The sequence below is a fragment of the Toxotes jaculatrix genome, chromosome 22, assembly GCF_017976425.1.
Source record: "Toxotes jaculatrix isolate fToxJac2 chromosome 22, fToxJac2.pri, whole genome shotgun sequence".
Classification (NCBI taxonomy): domain Eukaryota; kingdom Metazoa; phylum Chordata; class Actinopteri; family Toxotidae; genus Toxotes; species Toxotes jaculatrix.
The window spans coordinates 13,540,169-13,559,334 of record NC_054415.1 but is presented as its reverse complement, the minus strand read 5'-3'; the positions used below and the strand labels follow the sequence as shown (position 1 = coordinate 13,559,334).

General features: G+C 40.2%; 1 protein-coding gene across 6 annotated transcripts; it reads left to right on the top strand.

Annotated features, from left to right (window-relative positions):
• The first annotated feature begins 1,601 nt into the window (after positions 1-1,601).
• Positions 1,602-19,063, top strand: LOC121176115 (aryl hydrocarbon receptor nuclear translocator-like protein 2). Of its 6 annotated transcripts, none has more exons than XR_005892894.1 (18): positions 1,602-2,440; positions 9,608-9,719; positions 9,879-9,917; positions 10,007-10,048; positions 10,291-10,448; positions 10,537-10,619; positions 10,713-10,805; positions 11,550-11,667; positions 11,748-11,897; positions 13,641-13,875; positions 14,311-14,417; positions 14,699-14,849; positions 15,109-15,164; positions 15,258-15,369; positions 16,065-16,155; positions 16,864-16,960; positions 17,393-17,791; positions 18,641-19,063. XR_005892894.1 is itself a non-coding variant. In XM_041030099.1 (18 exons), the coding sequence occupies exons 4-18, from the start codon at positions 9,898-9,900 to the stop codon at positions 17,548-17,550; spliced, it is 1,671 nt and encodes a 556-aa protein (XP_040886033.1). In that variant the 5' UTR covers positions 2,325-2,440; positions 5,897-5,955; positions 9,608-9,701; positions 9,879-9,897; the 3' UTR covers positions 17,551-19,063. The 6 variants fall into 6 exon arrangements, 5 of the variants coding, with proteins under 5 accessions (XP_040886031.1, XP_040886030.1, XP_040886029.1 ...); XM_041030099.1 differs by adding an exon at positions 5,897-5,955 and having other exon boundaries at positions 2,325-2,440; positions 9,608-9,701; positions 17,393-19,063; XM_041030098.1 differs by adding an exon at positions 5,897-5,955 and having other exon boundaries at positions 2,325-2,440; positions 17,393-19,063.
• Positions 19,064-19,166: the final 103 nt, after the last annotated feature.

Sequence of the window (19,166 nt, the reverse complement as noted above, 5' to 3'; positions counted from 1 at the left end):
GCAGCGATCCTAATCCAAAAACAAACCTGTTTATACCTCATTTTGCTTTAAATGTGGAAAAAAGCCTGTAAAGGCAAGAAAAGTAAAGATGCTACACGATATTTGTTAAGATTGTTTTTTTTTTTCATTCCACAGAAGTAAACACAATGGGGATAATGTGATATATAAATATAAATATTAATCTAAAATAGTTTCAGTGTAATAGTATTTAGTATAATAGAATTGTATTTGTGTGTAGACTTAAATGAATTCCTAGTAGTTTTTCAGTCAATGTTCTCATATCACCATTACTATAACTGGAAAAGTTTATAATATCCTACTAAAAGTGCGTTAGTGTTTTACTGTCCGTGTTTTTCTCGTGTTTCCTGTCCAGTTACGATGTTTCCGGGCTCCTAATGGCACGGGCACACTGTACTTTCTCCGCAGACAGGCTTAAAATGGGTTAAAGAGCCAACCGTCGCCACGTGACCGCCGAGTTATATAATATATAGGTCAACACGTTTCTCGCTGGCACGTGCACTCTTCCTTCTTACGTAAAGTCTCGTGCAAAGGTCTCGAATTGTAGGTGAGGGCCACAGATCGTCAACGCTACACGTGATGCATCACTTTGAATCTTTTCTTTGGAACGAGGAAAATGGGACAGCATCAGCACTAATGTCTACCTACCACACATTTGTGGTGTGTTTGTTTTGTTGTTTATCACAGAAATTATTGTTGTTTTTGAGAGATTTGTGAAAACATCTAAAACAACAACAGTCTCAGAGCCAGGGGCATGTGTAGAGCAGTTTAATGTTGGCCACTGTCATCATTTCTGTGTCAGCCCTGTTTATTTACCTCTTGTCATACTTTCACCTCCCCACTAGATGTCTGTCTTTAAGTCCTGTTTCCAGACCCACCTGCTCACCTGTTTTCCATTTTCCAATCACTGGAATTTCCCGCCTACCTGCACACCTGTGGTTGGGTGGGGAAGTCGTTTGGCAGAGTCTCTGTTTGTTGTCCTTTGTGTTGCTCATACCATGGACTCCTGCTACCTGCAGCCTGTGTAGGTACCTGTTGTCTGCACCTGTCTGCCTGCCTGTCCATCCATCTGTCTGTAAGCCTGGTCCTCTACTCACTGTTGAAAGGGAAGTTTCTCTGAACTTTGCCAATCTTATTGTTGAATTTAAGATATGGGCATCATGAGTAGGAAGCTTATCACGGTCCAATATGTAATATTCAACAAGAAGAAGGAGAAGATTTAATTTTTTGATTTGATAATAACTTTTCTTTGTTGGAAAACCATGTCAGGCCCAAATAATCATTCAAAGCAGAGTGAATTTATATCTTAAATGAGAATTTGATGTTTAAAATGTAACTATTCAAACAATATATAGTATAATAGTATTGTAATATGTATCTTTTAAATATAGAAACTCACACAAGGAGTTAATTTCCATACTGTCCCTCTGTGTGCCCTGGTTCATTCATGTGTGTGTCCGTGCTGATTATGTACCAGGAAATCAGGACAGAGTGAGACGTCCTGTCCAATGTGTGGAGGAAAGCCGGAGACCAGCAGAGTCAGCTCGGTGACGCGCGCAATATACTTTTTCAGGTCACGAAAACGTGCGCAGCACCGGAGGGATCCGATCGATCTCTCACCGGCAGCTGACTCCGTCTGATATGAATCAAGAGTTATTCTGTTTGCGCTGTCGTAATCTCATTGCACGTTTCCCGTCAGGCCGTCCACTTTTAGTCAATTAACATCAAGTCATGATTTACAGCCTCTGCGACGAGGCGGACGGAGCAGTAGAACATTGTGTTCCCTGCAGCATGAATGCGAAGCACTCGCATTTGTATATGTTTATGTGCTGCATTACATCAAATGGAAAATTACAGAATACATACAGAATGCAAAAACCAATGCATTTTTAATGGTAAAGGATAATTTGGAAACGTGTTTCAGGTTAAAGGGATGCAGATTCATGAGTGGGACGCGCTGAAGTGAATGGGCTGCAGCTGGCCTTATAAAATAAATAAATAAATAAATAAATAAATAAATAAAAACGCCGTTTAGCTGTCAAGGAAACACGGACATGAATGAACCAAAAAGGCAATGAAGGAGGAGACAAGTACGAACTCTTCCCTTTTTTCCTCGTTTCCTAAACCAAGAGAAGAGGGACCCCATGGGTGTCCACTCACTCACTCACTTCCCCCCGCGCCACTCCGCCTCCTTTGTAAAAAAAAAAAAAAAAAAAAAAAAACGGGAGGAGGGTGAGGAAAAAAATGAAGTCAATTATACAACACCCCGGCTCTCCGCAGCTCCCTCCTCTCCTCTGTATTACTACTACAGCTGGCGGCTCCACATGCGCCGCGGCGCTTCGTAGCCTTCACCGGGCACACCGGCGCCAGTCCGTAGGCATGTCGGCCGGTGGCTCCGAGGGGACGGCGGACAGGCCAGCAGGTAAGTGCTTTGTGACATGTCCCTTGGGGGACAATAGTAATTGCTGTTTTTTGTTTATTGTGTGTAATTCAGTCTGCTACGTTTATTATCAGTGACCGGTGCGTCCATTTAAAAAAACAAAAAAACAAAACTTCTTTCTCATTATTAGGCTGGAAAATCAAAGCACAGTTAACTACTTATTGAAAGTACTTCTGAACTTCTGTAGTGCGTTCATACGTCTAATTAGGCCATAGTTTTACTGTGGAGAGCTACCCAAGTTGTGGAGAGTACGGTTTACTGCTCATTTCTTTGTTTATTCAACTTCACGGTGAAATTAACAGAGGGTGACAACACAATAAGCGACAAGCAGCGACTGTAACGACACCACGTAGCCTAACAGCAGAAGTAATAGCTCGTTCACCGGGTAAAGTAAATCGTTAATATCTGTAGCACCGGTTACTAGAGCAGCCAGGCACCTGCCTGCTGACCAGCTGTACCTAAAATACCGAATGGCAGCCGGTGCGCGGCCGCGCGGTGGAGACCTGTCCATTCATTATTCTGTACTACGTGCTCGTCTCCGGCGGGACGCGCACGGGGTGGCTTTGTTCAGTTTCAGGGGGGCCAAGGAAGGAAGGAGGGAGGGGTGATGGTGGTGGTTGTCCTCGTACAAACCTCACGGAACCACGTGACCGTAACCATGACGACGATTTTTCCCAACCGCAACAAAATATTTTTATTTTGCTAGCCTTTAGCCATATAGTTCATTTGCACTGTCCGCCATCTTTCGCTAACCCGCCGCAGTGTTTTTATTTGCCTAACCTTCACCAAACTGCCCTCGGGGAGGCTTAGTGTGTCACGTGGTTCCACGAGGTTTGTCCGTGTATCCCGATCTTTCTCTTTCAGCTTCTTTCGAAACTGGGTCAGTAGATCAGTGGAGCAGCGCTGCCTGCACCGTGCAGCAGAGGGAGGTAGTCGCTCCCTGCCGCTGCTAAACCGGACCGAGAGGCTCCGCAGTCATGTCAGCTACCGAGACTGTGAAATACTGAGGGAGATTTTTAAAAAGTTCAGAAAGTCGCTTATTTAATACAACTACTGTGCCTTAGGTGTTAAAAGATCCTATACGACCGCCATAGCTATACAATAAGAAATTATAAATCATTCTAAGGCCAAATAATGTTATTAAAATAAGTCTAAAGTTACAGGGACATTCTTTAACTATATGGAAATATTAAATGAATAGCCACCAATATATTCCCTGGATAGCCTAATAAGCACAAGTCCCTACACAAAACTATTAAAACAATAGTAATGGGCGGTTAAATGTACGCTGCTTGTGAAGTGCGTTCTGTATTACACTGATTTTCTTCTGTAGGATAGCAGTTTACTCAAGCTTACAATCTGGTCTGTACAGAAAGGAAAACGAGTCTCACAATTAAGTTCAAGCATCGGCAGAATTTGTAGTAGAAAAATACTATATTAAAAGTGCCACCGATACATTTAAATATTACAGTCAAAATCTTATAAGATTAGAATTAAAGGTAAAAAAAAAAAAAATCCAGTTAAAGTTAAATTATTGATGTATGAATGTGTGATATATTTGCGTTAGAGCTGGTCTGTCTTGTTTAAACTCTAACACTGCATCATGTTTAATGAGCTTAAGGAACGCCTGCAAATGAACTATTAACACACAACATCTGCAGCTGGTTAATTCCAAAGCACGACACTTAGGAGAATTCATCCCATTTGTTTGGCTTTTGTCTCTTTCGCCCATTTTCTTTCCTACACACACACACATGCATTTTGGAACTTTTTTTAATTCTTATTATTCTGATAGATAAGATTAAAGCCACCAAATCTTGGATGCAAATATTACATCCTCACATTGACTGAGTTAAGGGCTCAGTGATTTCATGTTAGTAAAGTTAACGGCTGGAAATACTAATTCCCTGTTGGTGTGTAGCCACCTTAAATTCATGTCAGTTACAGTGGATTTCAATGTAGTTCTAGTACTACTAAAAATGCTAAACTTTATTTGTAGATTTATTTATTTCTTGCACACAATGTGGCTCAAAGTACTGTACATTAAAAACAGACAATCTGAACAACAGTAGAAACTTTAAAATGCATTTAAAAAAGAGGAAGGAAGTAAAATAAACAGTTAAACGGTCAGTGAACACTTCTCAAAGCCCTGCTGCAACATATCTGACTTAAACATGATCCAGATTTTTAAATTACACCAAACAGTTAATAGTTTGACCAGACAACTGTGTAGGAAAAACAGTAGCGAAATTTTAAAATGCCACGATTTTTTTTTTATGTTCAGGCCTGGGGAGGATTTCAAAACATTTCAAGTCCAGTGGCTCAAACCTCACTGAAGTCCCAAGGTGTCAGAGTCAAGTTGAAAGTATTTTTTCAAAACTGTGGTTTTCATGATTAGCCTATAAATCTGAGTATTTAAGTGGCATTATTTCAAAAATGTTTTATAGTTCAGGATCCAGCCCTGTGTCTCAATGAGACAGACTTTTCAGTAGAACACTGTTTTTAGACAGAAAGGCATACCTGCAAAGTGCTTTATTACTGTGTCCTAATTGTGTTTCAGTTAGTAGCTAACTGTGTGTTTTTGGGTAGAGGAGGTATACACTCTTCTATCATCGGTTTTCATTGTCCTGTGTAACAGAGTATGCATTGCACTATATGTGAAAAAAAGTCTCAAATTGCAAAACATCCTGCATGAGCTGCAGGAACCGTAGGTCAGTCAACCAGAAATAACCTAGAACATATTGTACTGTAACTGTAGGATTTAAGGCTGCCTTCTCTCCATCCATCCAAAGCCACAACACTCACAGTTATGTCCCTTGAAGCAAGTACAGGCATAGAACTCTGGGCATAATGTGACTATATAAATGTCTCACTTAGCTCAGATAACACTGTTAAAAAAAAAAACCCAAGCTGAGGTGAGAAGATGCGTAGAAATATTCATCTTGATTATGTGGCCCAATTTCATAAAGGCTGCCCACAGACAGTGTCCATCAAAGAAGGTGGAATAAGGTACAGAGCCTACAGAGCAAGCAGGTCACTGTTTACATACATAGGTGCGCATTAATGGTCTGAACATGGGCCACTAATGGATTTAATAAAACTGCAAAGGGTACTGATCTCGGTGCTGTGGATGGATCTTGAAACTGTGGCCTTGAAACATCCATCCATGTTAAATATCAACAAAAGGAAGTGCTCTTGTATGCCTGAGTCTGAAGGTTGCACAGAATAGCTGCATGAATACAGACTATCCAGCCTTTGATAAATATTACCCACAGGCTGGTCTGTTTGATAACATTTTAGATTTACAGCTGCAACTGTATATGACTGTCCTACTTACTATATCTGGAAAGTCGATATGCTTTGTTTTGGCCGAGGAATTAATCCGTTGAATGGCGTTGTGTCGTAGACACCAACTCTCTCTGCTCTTTTGCATCTTAGTGTGGGAGAAATAGAAGACAGTAGCATTTAGAGGCTGCGGTGAGGCCAGCTCTGGAACAGTAAGCATATACCTCTCTCACATAAATGTGTAGCTGTATGATGTTGAAATTTTATTTTTCTTTTGCTACGTTTACTGCTCAAAAAAAAAATCACTTCAGTCTGAAGATGTGTAAGTAGCTAATTTAAAATTCGCACAGGGGGAATTTTACTGTTAACTCATTTTTTTTCCTTCTTTTAATGAAAAAAGCTTTGAAAGGTCTGAATATAAGTATATAGTTCAAATAGCAATGCCAGGGAACTAGCTGAAAGAGGCACGAAGTAAAATGCAATGCACAGTTCATTCAGAGGTTATGTAAGTTTGGTTGCATAGATAAACGACTGTCAGCTTCAGATTAGAAGCTGCTGAACGTCTGTGCTGTTAAACATAGAAAATTACAGCGTAGTGTTGTATGATACACAAGTTAAACCAAATAAAGACGCCAGATAAAATGCTCCAGGGTATAGAATATCACAGGAAGAAATGTTTAGGGTTTCTCCCTGTGATTAAAGTCATTCACCAAAACTCAATGTTTTTGAATACTCTATAGCATTCTAGCATTTTGGTCTAAAACAGTGGGTAGTAAATACTCCAGAATTAGAAAATATCAACAAAGATTATGTATAAAAAAAAACTGAGATGTGACCTATATGTGCATATATTTACAAAAGTATGAAAGCATATTTAGAAAAAAAAACATCTGTAAATCATCCTAGTATTATCCTCAGTATTATGACAATAGCCCTGTAATAAGGAAATTTACGTTACGTAAATTTTATGTTTTACATTTAAGTGTACAGAGATGTTTCGAAAACCATGCTCTGGTATTTAGTTTCAGAATTAAGGAAATACAGCTGTAATCTCAAATATTCATGAAAGTTAAACAGTGTCTTGAAGTTTCAGATTTTTTTTTCTTTTTTTTGTGTAACTAAAAGTAGTCCTAACTTTGCACACAGATATTATGACCTTAAACCTAACTTGTATCCAGATCCTTACTCTGGCTGTTTAACTCTGACTGTCACTGTAATTTATGCTGTTTGAACACTCTGCCTAACATTCTCTGCTTACCTTTCACAACCTTTTATTGTGTGTGTGTGTTTTCTGTCAAAGCTTGGATCTGTGTTGCAGATAGACTCAGCAGACATCAGAATAGCTGCACTTGCTCTGCTTTTGTGGAATTTTAAATCAAAACGTATTCAGCTCGAGCGCAGGATTGAGATCAGTTTAATTACATAAATATGTCTTGAATAATAGCGTCATTCAATAGCCTAGAAATGTGTCAAAAGCTGGTTGGAGCTGGCCAGCACTAATAAAAAATCTCTGCTGCTTTCTGCTGTGAAGTTTGTTGGACATTTGTGGCTCCCTTTACTGGTGTTTTTTTGGCTTTGTGTTCTGTTGTGGGACTAGTTTTTGGCTTCTTTCTGAACTGTGTTAAATGAGGTTATTGCATTGTGATTTCTGTTGTGCTTGTAGATTTTTCCTGGCTATCTGTCACATCTATATTCTAAACCAGGTCATACATACTCCATTTTCCAGCATGAAATACCTTGAAGTCATTCAAGTGGGATTAAATGTATGCTTATTATAAAAAGTACAGCCATTAAGAAGTGCATGTAGGTCATATTGTGTGTCCTCTTGCTCGTGCTGAGTTTGTTACACTCCTGTGCGTTTCCTCCATGGGTGGTGGTCTGTGTTTTTGGCTTTCAGTAATATGGTATGTCATCTGCTGCCCTGCAGGCTTGGCCTTTCGTCAGCGTTCATGTCACGACCGGTGCTTTTGGCACTCGTGTGACTCAGAATGTTGACCCCTCTATACGTGCTCCGCACAAAGCAGGCACTGTTGTTTCCTAGATGGTACATTTTAGCCATATCCTGAGTCATAAGGAAACAAGAAAAAAAAAAAACAAAAAAAAACAAAAAAACCAAACTGTGTGACGTTGGAGGCGGCGTGTTGTGCAGCATCAGCGGTGCAGAGCTGGGGTGGGTGGAAAGGAGAGCCGGCAAGCGCTTGCTCTCACATTCCACTTTTACGTCAGTGATGACCCACTAAACTCCTCTGGAGGGATTAATGAAAATGATGTCTATCGTTAAAGTTCACTCCACTGCTGATTGAACTGTAAAAGTTAGCCTTTTTGTAAAAACTTAATCTTACTCTCTGTGAAATCTGACTTTTGTACCTGTGGAAGGAGTCACTGCCACCTCTCAGACAGGCTTTCCTCACATTTACTTCTAGGTGTCTTAAAATCAAGTTTTTATTTATATATGACTGTGCAAAAGTTGAGAATAAGCATTGAAATCAACTTTAAAGCCCTAAAAGAAAATGTGTTTTTTAAGTGTCCCAGGTAATATTAGAAAACTAGTAGACAAAAATATGGGTTAATTATTAAAAAATTGCCATTATCATCAATTACTTTTCCTCCTGTGGAGAACAAAGCAGGAGAATATGGGTCAGTCATGGTCAACAGTCATGTTAAAAAGCTTTCTTCACTTTTATCAACAGTTTTTTTTCCCCCCACAAATGAATGTCACAATTTAAAGTATGGGAGTCCTGACAGAGAAGTAGGTCAATGTTACAGCATTATATAAGCATTAGGTAAGATAGCCCAAACCCCATTTACTCTCACGTGCCTGTTAAACTGACAGACAGCGAACAGAGCTGGAGGTTTGGCGCCATTCAATGGCAACCTTGAGACAGTGCACTGAGAGTTCGCCTGGAAACAGATGACTAGAGAGCAAGGTTGAAGCATGTGAACGTGTGAGAGAGAGAGAGAGAGGAGGTGTTGGTTTTGACGAGAGACTAAATAGAAATGTGGAGATGAAAGAGAATAATTCTGGCAGTCCTGCGTTCTGAAATGTTTCTGGCATCTTTTAGAGCAGCATATGCCTTTTTATCCACAGTGAGACGAGCGTTCCTGAGTCAGGTATCAGCCTTTTAAAAATAATTGCGTCCCACTCCTGCAAACATGCTCGTGAGTCATCCTGAGCGTTTGCACACAAAAGTTGGGCTTTTCAGGACAAACATGGTCTCAAATATTAATGGAGTTTTTTTCAGGGTGTAACAAAGCTGTACCAAAATTACCTTAGTTTCAAAATAAAAGACGTTTCACAGGTTTGACCTAAAAACTAACAGTAACCTTTGCACAATAACACAATATGGGTTATTTTATGATTGTTAAATACAGCTCTGTTCACATGTAAGAGTAAACAGTATTTTTTAGTCATATTGAAAATAAATATGGGCCTTTATTTGGTTCCACAGTTAACCTGAAGGTGCACTGATGTTGTTATTGTCACTCAGTTTCTGTTGTTAATGTTCTTTTATCCAGTCCAGGTGCGTATCAACAATTAAACCACCACCAATTTAAAATTCAAGTAAAACTCACCTGTGTTTCTATGTTTGGTTCAATACATTTACACGTGTACTTAGTAAGAACCAGAGTCTTATCAGCTTGACTCTTCTTGATGAATTCTTTTTATTTCCGGCTCGATATGTGCAACACACCTGTCAAACCCAAGTGGCAGAAGAAGTTTAATTCAATTCAATTCAGTTTAATTAATTCATTTATGGTGAATTGTTAATCGAGCACCTGACAAGCCAGCCTTATAGAGATCTCCCCTCGACGTATTTATTTTCACTCTCTCACATCCCTGTTATGGTTGTTTTCGTATATCAGATCCCACTGCAGAGGAAAAAGGGCCGAGCCAAGCAGGGCCCTCGCTGCCAGCTGTCGAGCTGCCAAGGAAACGAAAGGGAGTTGGAGAGGAGAGGTCAGACACCCATGTACAGTAAGAGGAGCACTATGTTGTTTTGTGAGGGAAAACAAACTGCGTCATTTTGCTTAATATTCTCTGGAGTAAATACAGTTTGATACCATATGGTGTAATGCATAAATTCTTTTCTATTATACTTTAAATGACCCACAGAGTGTCTGCTTGTTCTCACAGGCAAAGCCTCGACTTCCAAATGGATGATGTCCTCAGCAGGTATGCTGACTTCCTGTCTTTATTCACTCATTGTCTGACGAGAGGAAAGAAATAGATTTTCAATCTTCCAGTTTTTTTTTCTTTTGCAGGTCTGAAGGAGAGGATCAGCAGGTCAAAATGAAATGTTCCAGGTGATTATACTGTATTTCTGTCTCACAGTAATGAGCTGTCTATCTTAAAAAGTCTTGGTGGTTCTGATTGATCTCATGAAGTGTGTGACGAGAAAACCAAAGTAATTTTATTATGAACTTCAGGAAAATAAATACAACAGAATCTATTCGAATACAGACTCATTTCAAATTATGCAGCATGAACTGTCTAATAGCCAAATATATGTTATACAGTTATTATATTTATTACACGTCCTCTTCAGGGAGCCTCACCGCCAGATTGAGAAGCGACGCAGAGATAAAATGAACAACCTCATTGACGAGCTGTCTGCCATGATCCCTGCCTGTCAGCCCTTGGCTCGAAAGCTTGACAAACTCACTGTGCTGAGGAAGGCTGTCCAACACTTGAAAGCTCTCAAAGGTAACTCTCAGCCAATCCGGGAACTTAAAATGTCGGTAGCGTCTAACAGGCTGCTCAGTCTAACAGCTTGTGTCTGCTGCGTTTTCAGCCGGGACGAGCAGCGCCTTTACAGACACCGCCTACAAGCCTTCCATCCTGCCTCATGATGACCTCAGGCACCTTCTGCTCAGGGTCGGTGCTTATGTGTGACACCGACATGTCCCATTTGGTCATACATTTACCTGTCTGTATATTAATATGTACATTTATCTATCTGTCTAACAGGCTGCGGACAGTTTCCTGTTAGTCGTAAGCTGTGACCGGGCAAAAATCCTGTTCATCTCCGAGTCCGTCTCCAAGATCCTTAACTTCAGCCGGGTGTGTTACACTGATGCTGCACCACATCGCACACTCACTTTGCTGCTGTCATCAGTTATAAACATTAGCAACGTTGCAGCAGGTCCTGCTGGTTCAGCTGGATATGTTGCACAACATTTAACTAAAGTTTAATTGAACCTTTTTTTTCTTACGTTACCAAAAGGAACCAAAAACAGCATAAAAGAATGGAGCCGCCACACCAAATGTAGAGGCTTTAAATTTCTTTTTATGCTCCACCAGGTCAAGTCAGTTTATAGAGCTTGGCAGCCTGAGTGATAACCACACCTGCTCTACATTCTTGACCACATTTTCCAGCTTTGAGGCTCACTGTGGGCAATCAGAGAGGAATAGAGATTAAGAGGGATACAAGAGAAAAGCTTCTAAAAGAAATATGACTCCATGTCTGCAGGGCAGCATGTGTTAGGCCGTTTGGGAGCTCACCACCGACTGACTATTGACTGGATACATGCTGCAGCAATTCTCTGCTTGGTTGTATTCAAAGTGCTCAATTATAATCCAGATACATTTACTGTATGCAGAGCGAGGTGTCTATACATCTGTTAATTTAAGTTTTCATACAGTGAGAGTGAACTGAACAAATGCCAAATGGTGGCAATTAATTTTTTCTTTTTTTTTTAATTTGCAAAGCAGAATGAAAGCAAATCTGACTTGAATACAGACAATGAAGTAAAACAGATGTATTGAGAAAGTGAGTAATCAGATGTATGTTATTGGGTTTCACAGTTGGAGCTTACTGGACAGAGCCTGTTCGATTTCATCCACCCCAAAGACATCAACAAGGTGAAGGAGCAGCTGTCGTCTTCAGAGCTGCACCCTCGCCAACGCCTCATTGATGCGGCAAGTAAGTCTCTTCGCCATTCAGACAATCTGAGAATGAGCCCTGTACGTCACACTCAACAAATGGTGTCTGTCTGTGTGCAGCTGGAGCTCAGGTCCAGGCGGACGCCCCCGTCAGGGCGCCCCACTTGTCAACTGGGGCTCGGCGATCCTTCTTCTGTCGCATGAAGCACAGTCGGGTGGCAGGGAAGCACGAAGACAAACGCTCGCTGCCCAGTACTTCCAAAAAGAAAGGTGGGCTCAGACAACAGCAGCAACATCAGAGGGGGGAAATTTTGGAGCATTCAGTGATCACATATTAGAACATAAATAAATCCAAACCACACCTTAGGCAGGGCTGCAAGGCCGTATGACTCCTCATGATCTTATCGACCCAAGTAATTAGAAAATAAAGCTCTATTCTAAATAAATATGTACAGACAGAGACAAAATTTTGGCCCTCTGTTCACATGACCACACTGATCTGGTTGTGTGTCCTATTTTCAAGCCGTTTTACTTCACTTGAAATACCAGATGGACGGGATGTGCTGCTGAAGGCAAAAAAGCAAGTGCCAGAAAATTGTTCTATTTTGGATCATTTTATTTTTGTTCTCTCGAGAGTACTTGAGGTGATTCAGCTGAGAGGAAGAGCCTGAATGAGTTATTTCTTGAAAAGCCTGGAACTATTCAGCTTTGTGTATACGTAGTCATGTTCAGTCGTGGGCCTGCAGAGCACTTTGGCCCAAACAGATAAGGAGGAGGAGGATTTAGGAGATGTATCGAAAGATTAATAAGATATTTAAATGTGTTTCTAGGAAACAAGGTCACTGTTTAGGCAGCTAGTGGGTAAACAAGAAAACGTAGAGGAAGATTTGTACCCTTGTATCCTTAGATTGCCAAGGAGGGAATAAAGAAATGATTTGACTTGGATCTGGTGGAGATGTGGACGAGGGTGTACTTGGGTTGTGACTGCCTCTTCCCTTCTCTCCACCTGCTGGCAATAGTTTGCTGGGGCTGAATGAAAGTAGGTGAGGCTAAACCTCCCTGGCTGCTTGTTTAAGGTATTAACTACAGTATGTGCTGATATTTGTTTTTCAAATCCATGTTTCACACTTCACAGGCAGAATTTTCTGTTTAATTTTGATCATATGAAATAGCACATTGAAAGTTAATCAAATGTTGTTAGAATACACACAAAATGTGTCTTTTCCTAATGTTTTTCAATGTGGGTCAGTTTGACTGAGTGACGTCTACATGGATAGAATTCAGAGTTTGATCTCTTTTTCCCAGAGAGTTACCACAATTTAAAACATGTTGTCCTGTACAGGAAGTAGGTCAGTGTTACAGCGTTGTGTAACCACAAAGTAAGAAGATGGTGCAAACCCTCACTCACTGGGAACCTAAATGTGGTGGCAGAAACAGGAGGTTTGGGACCACTCAGTGGCAAACCTCAGCAACTGCACCGCAGTGCACGAGGAAGGGAAGCAGCGACTTTTACGCTGCCAGGTCCCATGAGTTTGAGTTTTCATGACTCTTTCTGTCATATGCTATTGAAGGATAATGCATGACTGGTATTTTTTATTTAATAGAGTCATTGTTCTTGCTTTTTATTATGATGTTTGTAAGTAATTCAGCTGTGGGTTTGCCTCACTGACTCCATTTTGGCTCCATGAAATATTAAAGTGATTTTATAATGGCTTGTTTTAACTACAATAGCAGTGAATATTATTTAGTTTTGTTCTGTCATAAAATATACACACATAACACACTTGTCCAAACATAAACATAAAATAAATCATTTAAACAATAAGCACATTGTCAAAACAGCAATGGAACACAGACATGAACACAGAAAATTTAAATGCAATAAACGAAATAGCATAAATGTATAATTAGCACCAGTTAACATAATAACACTTTTTTCCATAGTACTCCTGATATATTTACTCCAATAAATCACAATTAAATGTTACTAACCACTTGTTTTTCTGCCCACAGACACTTACAGATACTGTACCCTCCACTGCACTGGATACATGAGGAGTTGGCCGAGCAGCCAGCCGGACTCAGAGGGTGACGCAGAGAAAGAAGCCTCAAACGTGACCTGCCTGGTGATGGTGTGCCGCCTCCACCCTCACTTGTCCCACCACCCTTCCAAAGACATCAACGTCAAGCCCACTGAGTTCATCACCCGTTGTGCGATCGACGGCAAGTTCACTTTTGTAGACCAACAGTGAGTTTCCCGATTCTACCACACTACCCGCACCCGCACCATGGATTTGTTCTAAATACACGGTTCCCCTGAGAAAGGAATGGCAGAGGCACGTTGTGATGAGGAGGCCTCTGAGCGTACAGCATTGGGTTTTTGGCAGTGGAGATAATCCTTTCTGTCTTTGCCATTGTTTCTCAGAAGGAGGTGTGCATCTCTGATGACATCACATGAAAATCTCTCCTCATTTTTGGGAAGTAATTTCACACCACAAGTATAGTGAATCATTTTATCAAATTTCCCATACGTGTGACTGATGAGTGTTAACAAGTGGAGAGGCTCATTTATGCAGTGTCGACTTTTTCTTTTCCATTTTCACTGTCACAAACCTGGGAGACTGCCAGAGAGACAGAGAAAGTAAGACTAACCAAACCTCCTTTTCGTCCTCTCTTTTCCCAGAGCCACGACAGTCATTGGTTATTTGCCGCAGGAAGTTCTCGGCACATCGTGTTATGAGTACTTCCACCAGGATGACTTGCAGCACCTCGCAGAGAAACACAGGCAAGGTGATGGAGGAAAGCCAGCACTGCTGGCAAATTTAATCACATGTCTGATTAAAGTTTAGACTTGAGCTCAAAATAAGATGTCTGTGAAAATGCAACACTTATGCGTTGAAAATCTTTTCTTATGTAGAAGGAATTGACCTTTTGTAAAGAAAGGTAGTCCCATCCATATCTTTAAAGTACTTGCCAAACGGCAGTGTAGCTGTATTTTATTATTTATTTTTTTTGTGTGTGTGTTTTTCCACTGTGCTTTCTGTTCACACCAATGTCCAATCTCTTGGCAGTTCTTCGAAGCAAAGAGAAGATTGAGACACAGTGCTACAAGTTCAAAACGAAATATGGCTCCTATGTTTCACTCCAAAGTCAGTGGTTTAGTTTCACAAATCCATGGACCAAAGAAGTCGAATTTATCGTGTCTTTAAACAGGGTTATCTCGTAAGTACTGATTCATTCCTGGGGATGTGGTTGTCTCACAACACCTGAGATACAGTGTCATTATTGGAGAAAGTGTGTTACAGAACCATAATCATATTTTACAGCTTTGAACAACCCTGATAAAGTCTACTTAGCACTGATTGTTCAGAATCTTTGTTTTTAATCTTGATCTTGTGTAATATCCCCACATTCTGCTTCATATTGCCATAAAATACCAGTTTATTCATGCATAAGCAGCATATATACTCCTTTGCACCAGCAGGGGGCCTGGTCACACAAAAGATGAGGAGGCAGGCAGCTCAAAAGCTCTTCAGGGTAAGAAACACAGACTGTATATTCATGAAGGCATTTATCCCATGTGCATTTTTTTTATGTAAAGCTTAATTTTACCATATTCTTCTTTCACAGAAGACACAAAGCAAATACCCATAATTCCTGGCCTTTCCAGTGGTTTGGGCACAATGATCTACGCAGGCAGTATAGGGACCCAAATCGCAAATGAGCTCATCGACTCCTACAGGTGCATTTGTGTGTGTGTATGTACAAAATGACTAAACTAAATAGAAATAGTTGTAATTGACTGGGATTAAACTTTGATAAACCTGATGGAGAAATGGGCTAAAGCTGGCATGAACATTGGGTAAGCAGCAAATACAGTAAGTCAAATTGTTATTCTAAGCAAAGAGGAGCTTTCTCAGGGTCAAATCGTGGCCAGACTAAAGGTTTCTAGGGGGCAGTGCATGGAACTCAGTTGTATACAAAGCACAGTGAGGCAGAACAAAAGTGACCACACACGCCATCAGAAGATCAATACATCAAGCTCAGTGTCCTGAGAGATAGAAAAGCAACTTCATCACAGATACAGAATTTGCTAAATAAAGAACATAAGACTCCAATCAGCAAATGTAAAAAAAAAAGAAAAAAGAAAAAGGCTGACTTGTAATGGTCTCAGAGGATGAATAGCAGTTTCTAAACCACTTCTCAAGAGAGGAAAGAAGGCCAAACACTCGGGGAGGACGAAGAAAATAGCATTTCACCGTGGAAAAAAAGGCCAGTTTACTGATGAATTCATGTTCTTGGCAACGACAGAAGGGTGTATGTTAGGAGCCGAGCAGGAGAGAGGATGAAACCACAGTAATTGCATCTGTGAAGAAGGATTCTCATGTGTGTGTGTGTTTTCATGATTATTTCATTTACTGCTGTATTTCTGAGCAGGATGAACTCCTCTCCATCCAGTGGGGCTTCCAGTCCATTTGGCTTGGCCCAGGAGAAGTGTCCACTGGTTTCCCCACAAACCAGCAGGAGTGTGAGTAACTTAAATGACACAACATTTACTTGGAGACTCTTTTTATTTGGCTTTTGAGGTTGTTGACCTTCTGTTCAAGGTATATATAAACCCATATATTTATTTTTTCAGTTTATTACGTTTACCTTCGTTTGTGAGTCTATCAGCTCTTACATCAGTACACTTAAAGGGGATGTCTGGTGTTTTTGTGCTTTCCTTGTTTTACTGTCAACTTTAGTGGCACTTTGTGTACATGTAAAGCTAATCTCTCTTTAATTGTACGTTTACAAGCACATTAATGGTGACAAGGGGAGGCATATCATTTGGAAACAGCTTAATTAGGAAACCATGACCAGACAATTGAATGAGTTTGCAACCTCATGTTACAATAACATGAAGTACAGTTACTAGTAATAGATAGCTAGATGGACAGTTCATTAATTCTGAACAAAATTAAGGGTCGAATGATTCCATTGTATTACTTCTGAATGATTTAAAGTACAGTGGCGCTGCATGCTCACATGTTCTTATTGTGTCTCTGCAAATCTGAAAGTTTTATTCAAATGTAAGACAAAACGTGTGCAAGAGATTAAGACACTGTCTGCGGCTACAACCTGTTTTCTTGAGTTTAATTACACACTTCAGTGGAGAAAGGTGAACCATGGTGTCTTCTGCAGTGTTTTTTTTTTTTTTAGCGGAAAAATTTTTTTTTTGTTTTTTTTTTCCCAGGCATCCAGCAGAGAGGACACAGCAGGCAGTTCATCACAGTCCCAGTCTGACTCGAGGACAGCAGCTGGCGCTAGCAGTGCAACTTGTGAAAGTACAGGTACTGTCAGCAGGATAGTCATAAAACCAATCCAATTTAATCTGCATCTCTGCAAAGAAGAAGAAGAAGAAGAAATGGAACACACTCACAAATCTGGGCCAAAAGCTTCAAAAATGCTTCTGGCATTTTATATTGTCAGAGAACTTGAGCACTCTTTATGCTGTTGACACCACCCACAGTTTCACAGCTGCAGGCCCTTATTCATCAGGTGATCCAATTAGACGATACAACAGATCAGAGTAGTAAAATCCAACATTTGTGAAAATGCAGTTCTATTTTTGACATCATGTAAACAATAACACCCAAATCCTTGATAATTTATGCAAAGCTAAATTTTTATTGTTTTATGCAAAATATAAAAGGACTTGTATCATTTTTTTAACAAACACCACAGAAGCTCAGGTGATATTCAACCGTGTCTGTTTCACTCAGGTGAACCGTCCCAGCTGGACTTGGACAGCATGGTGGTGCCAGGCCTGAGCAGCTTCAGCAGTGATGAGGCAGCCATGGCAGTCATCATGAGCTTGCTGGAGACAGATGTAAACATGGGTCAATCGGGGGACTTTGAAGACTTACACTGGCCTTTCTAGAGGGCTCACAGACTTTCAGCCCCTCTACACGCTCTCGTGCCGTTTTCTTGCCGTTTGCCGACAGCTCGGGCGTTGAGTAGTTCTCGTTGTGACCGACGGATCTGGCCTTGGACAACTGAACCCACGGGACTCAAGAGATGCTGGGTGCAGACACAAGATGGCGGACCTCAACCATGGAGGACAGGTGACTCCAGTGTAGAGGTTTTTGGTGGTTTTCATGAGACAGCGACAACCGCAGCAGGTTAGTGCACTGTAGGTTGGTTGATCACAGACTTGATGCACAAAGATCCAAAACCTTTTTTAAACTGCAAACAAGGAGAGATGATTGTTGATAAAACAGAACAGTGATTATCCTCAGCTCATAAGACCTGGTGAATTATCTCTCCTTGTTCCTTGTTTGAACATCTAAGTTAGTGGATCTGAGTGCTTGTAAATGTCTGTAAGATCATATTCAGCTTCAATCTGTTGAAAACAATATTTATAGAAATGAATGTGGAACATTTTACATTTAAGAATATTCATTATAGGGTAATTGTGGAGGACAAAGACATTGTATGTGTTGTAAATAATATAATTTTATTGGTGAAATATTTCATATGTGTATTTTTTTACATATGTATTTTTTTATGTTATTATTTGAATATGTTCTCCAAGAATGTAATTTTACATATTACTGTTTTAGGATTTCATTAAGATTTTTTTTTTTGAACAGCATAAAAACCTTAATAAATTAATAATAATAATTAATTATTATTAGTAGTGTTAAAAACATTAAAACAATAAGAAACCAATGCCACATACTACACCATTTACAACCTCAGCTATTAAAGAAAACTGGCAAAATACCATGTTCATAAATGTAAATTTATAAGAAATTAGACACATATAGACATAGATAGAAATTGTAATTGACAATTAGAGAAATGAAACTTACATTGATAGAAATATGTTAAAAATATACACCGATTTATTATAGGAGCTCTCTTAATACATACATGTAAAAGCACTACTTTAACCATCAAATCTGAACACATCTGCCATGAAGTTCATGTGTCCTCCATGGCTGAGGTCCACCATCTTGTGTCTGCAGCCCGGTCCCCCTCACTGGATCCTTACCATCACATACTTGAGGCCAGATAGAAGTTTAAGTACCTGGTCCCCCGGCTCTCATCTGTAGTAAAATGAGGTTATGGTGTCCTTGGAGCCTTTGGTGATTCAGTGTCTTCTTCAGTGACACTTCAGCATCTTCAGAGGGGCTTAAAGCCAGCCTTTCTACAGCAGAACGATCTATCTTTCCGTTCTGCTGCGCCCAGTGAGTAACCAAGGTCTGATGGAGGAGAATCAGACTCCCACCGTATGCAGTGCTGCTAGAGAAACTCCTCAAAACTTTGACCTTTGTGAAAGCTGTGGTACCCAGTGATGACTTACATGTTTTTCAGAACATGGTCTGATTGTTCCATTTTTTTTTACTGCTTTTTTTAATCCACATTTTATGTAATCTAAAAAAGAAAAACTCATGAGGTAGGTTTTGTCCAATATCGTGTTCAATAAGAACAACTACACCCTCCCTCCCCGCCCACGTGAGAACTGCATACTATCGAATATGCAACTGTGGA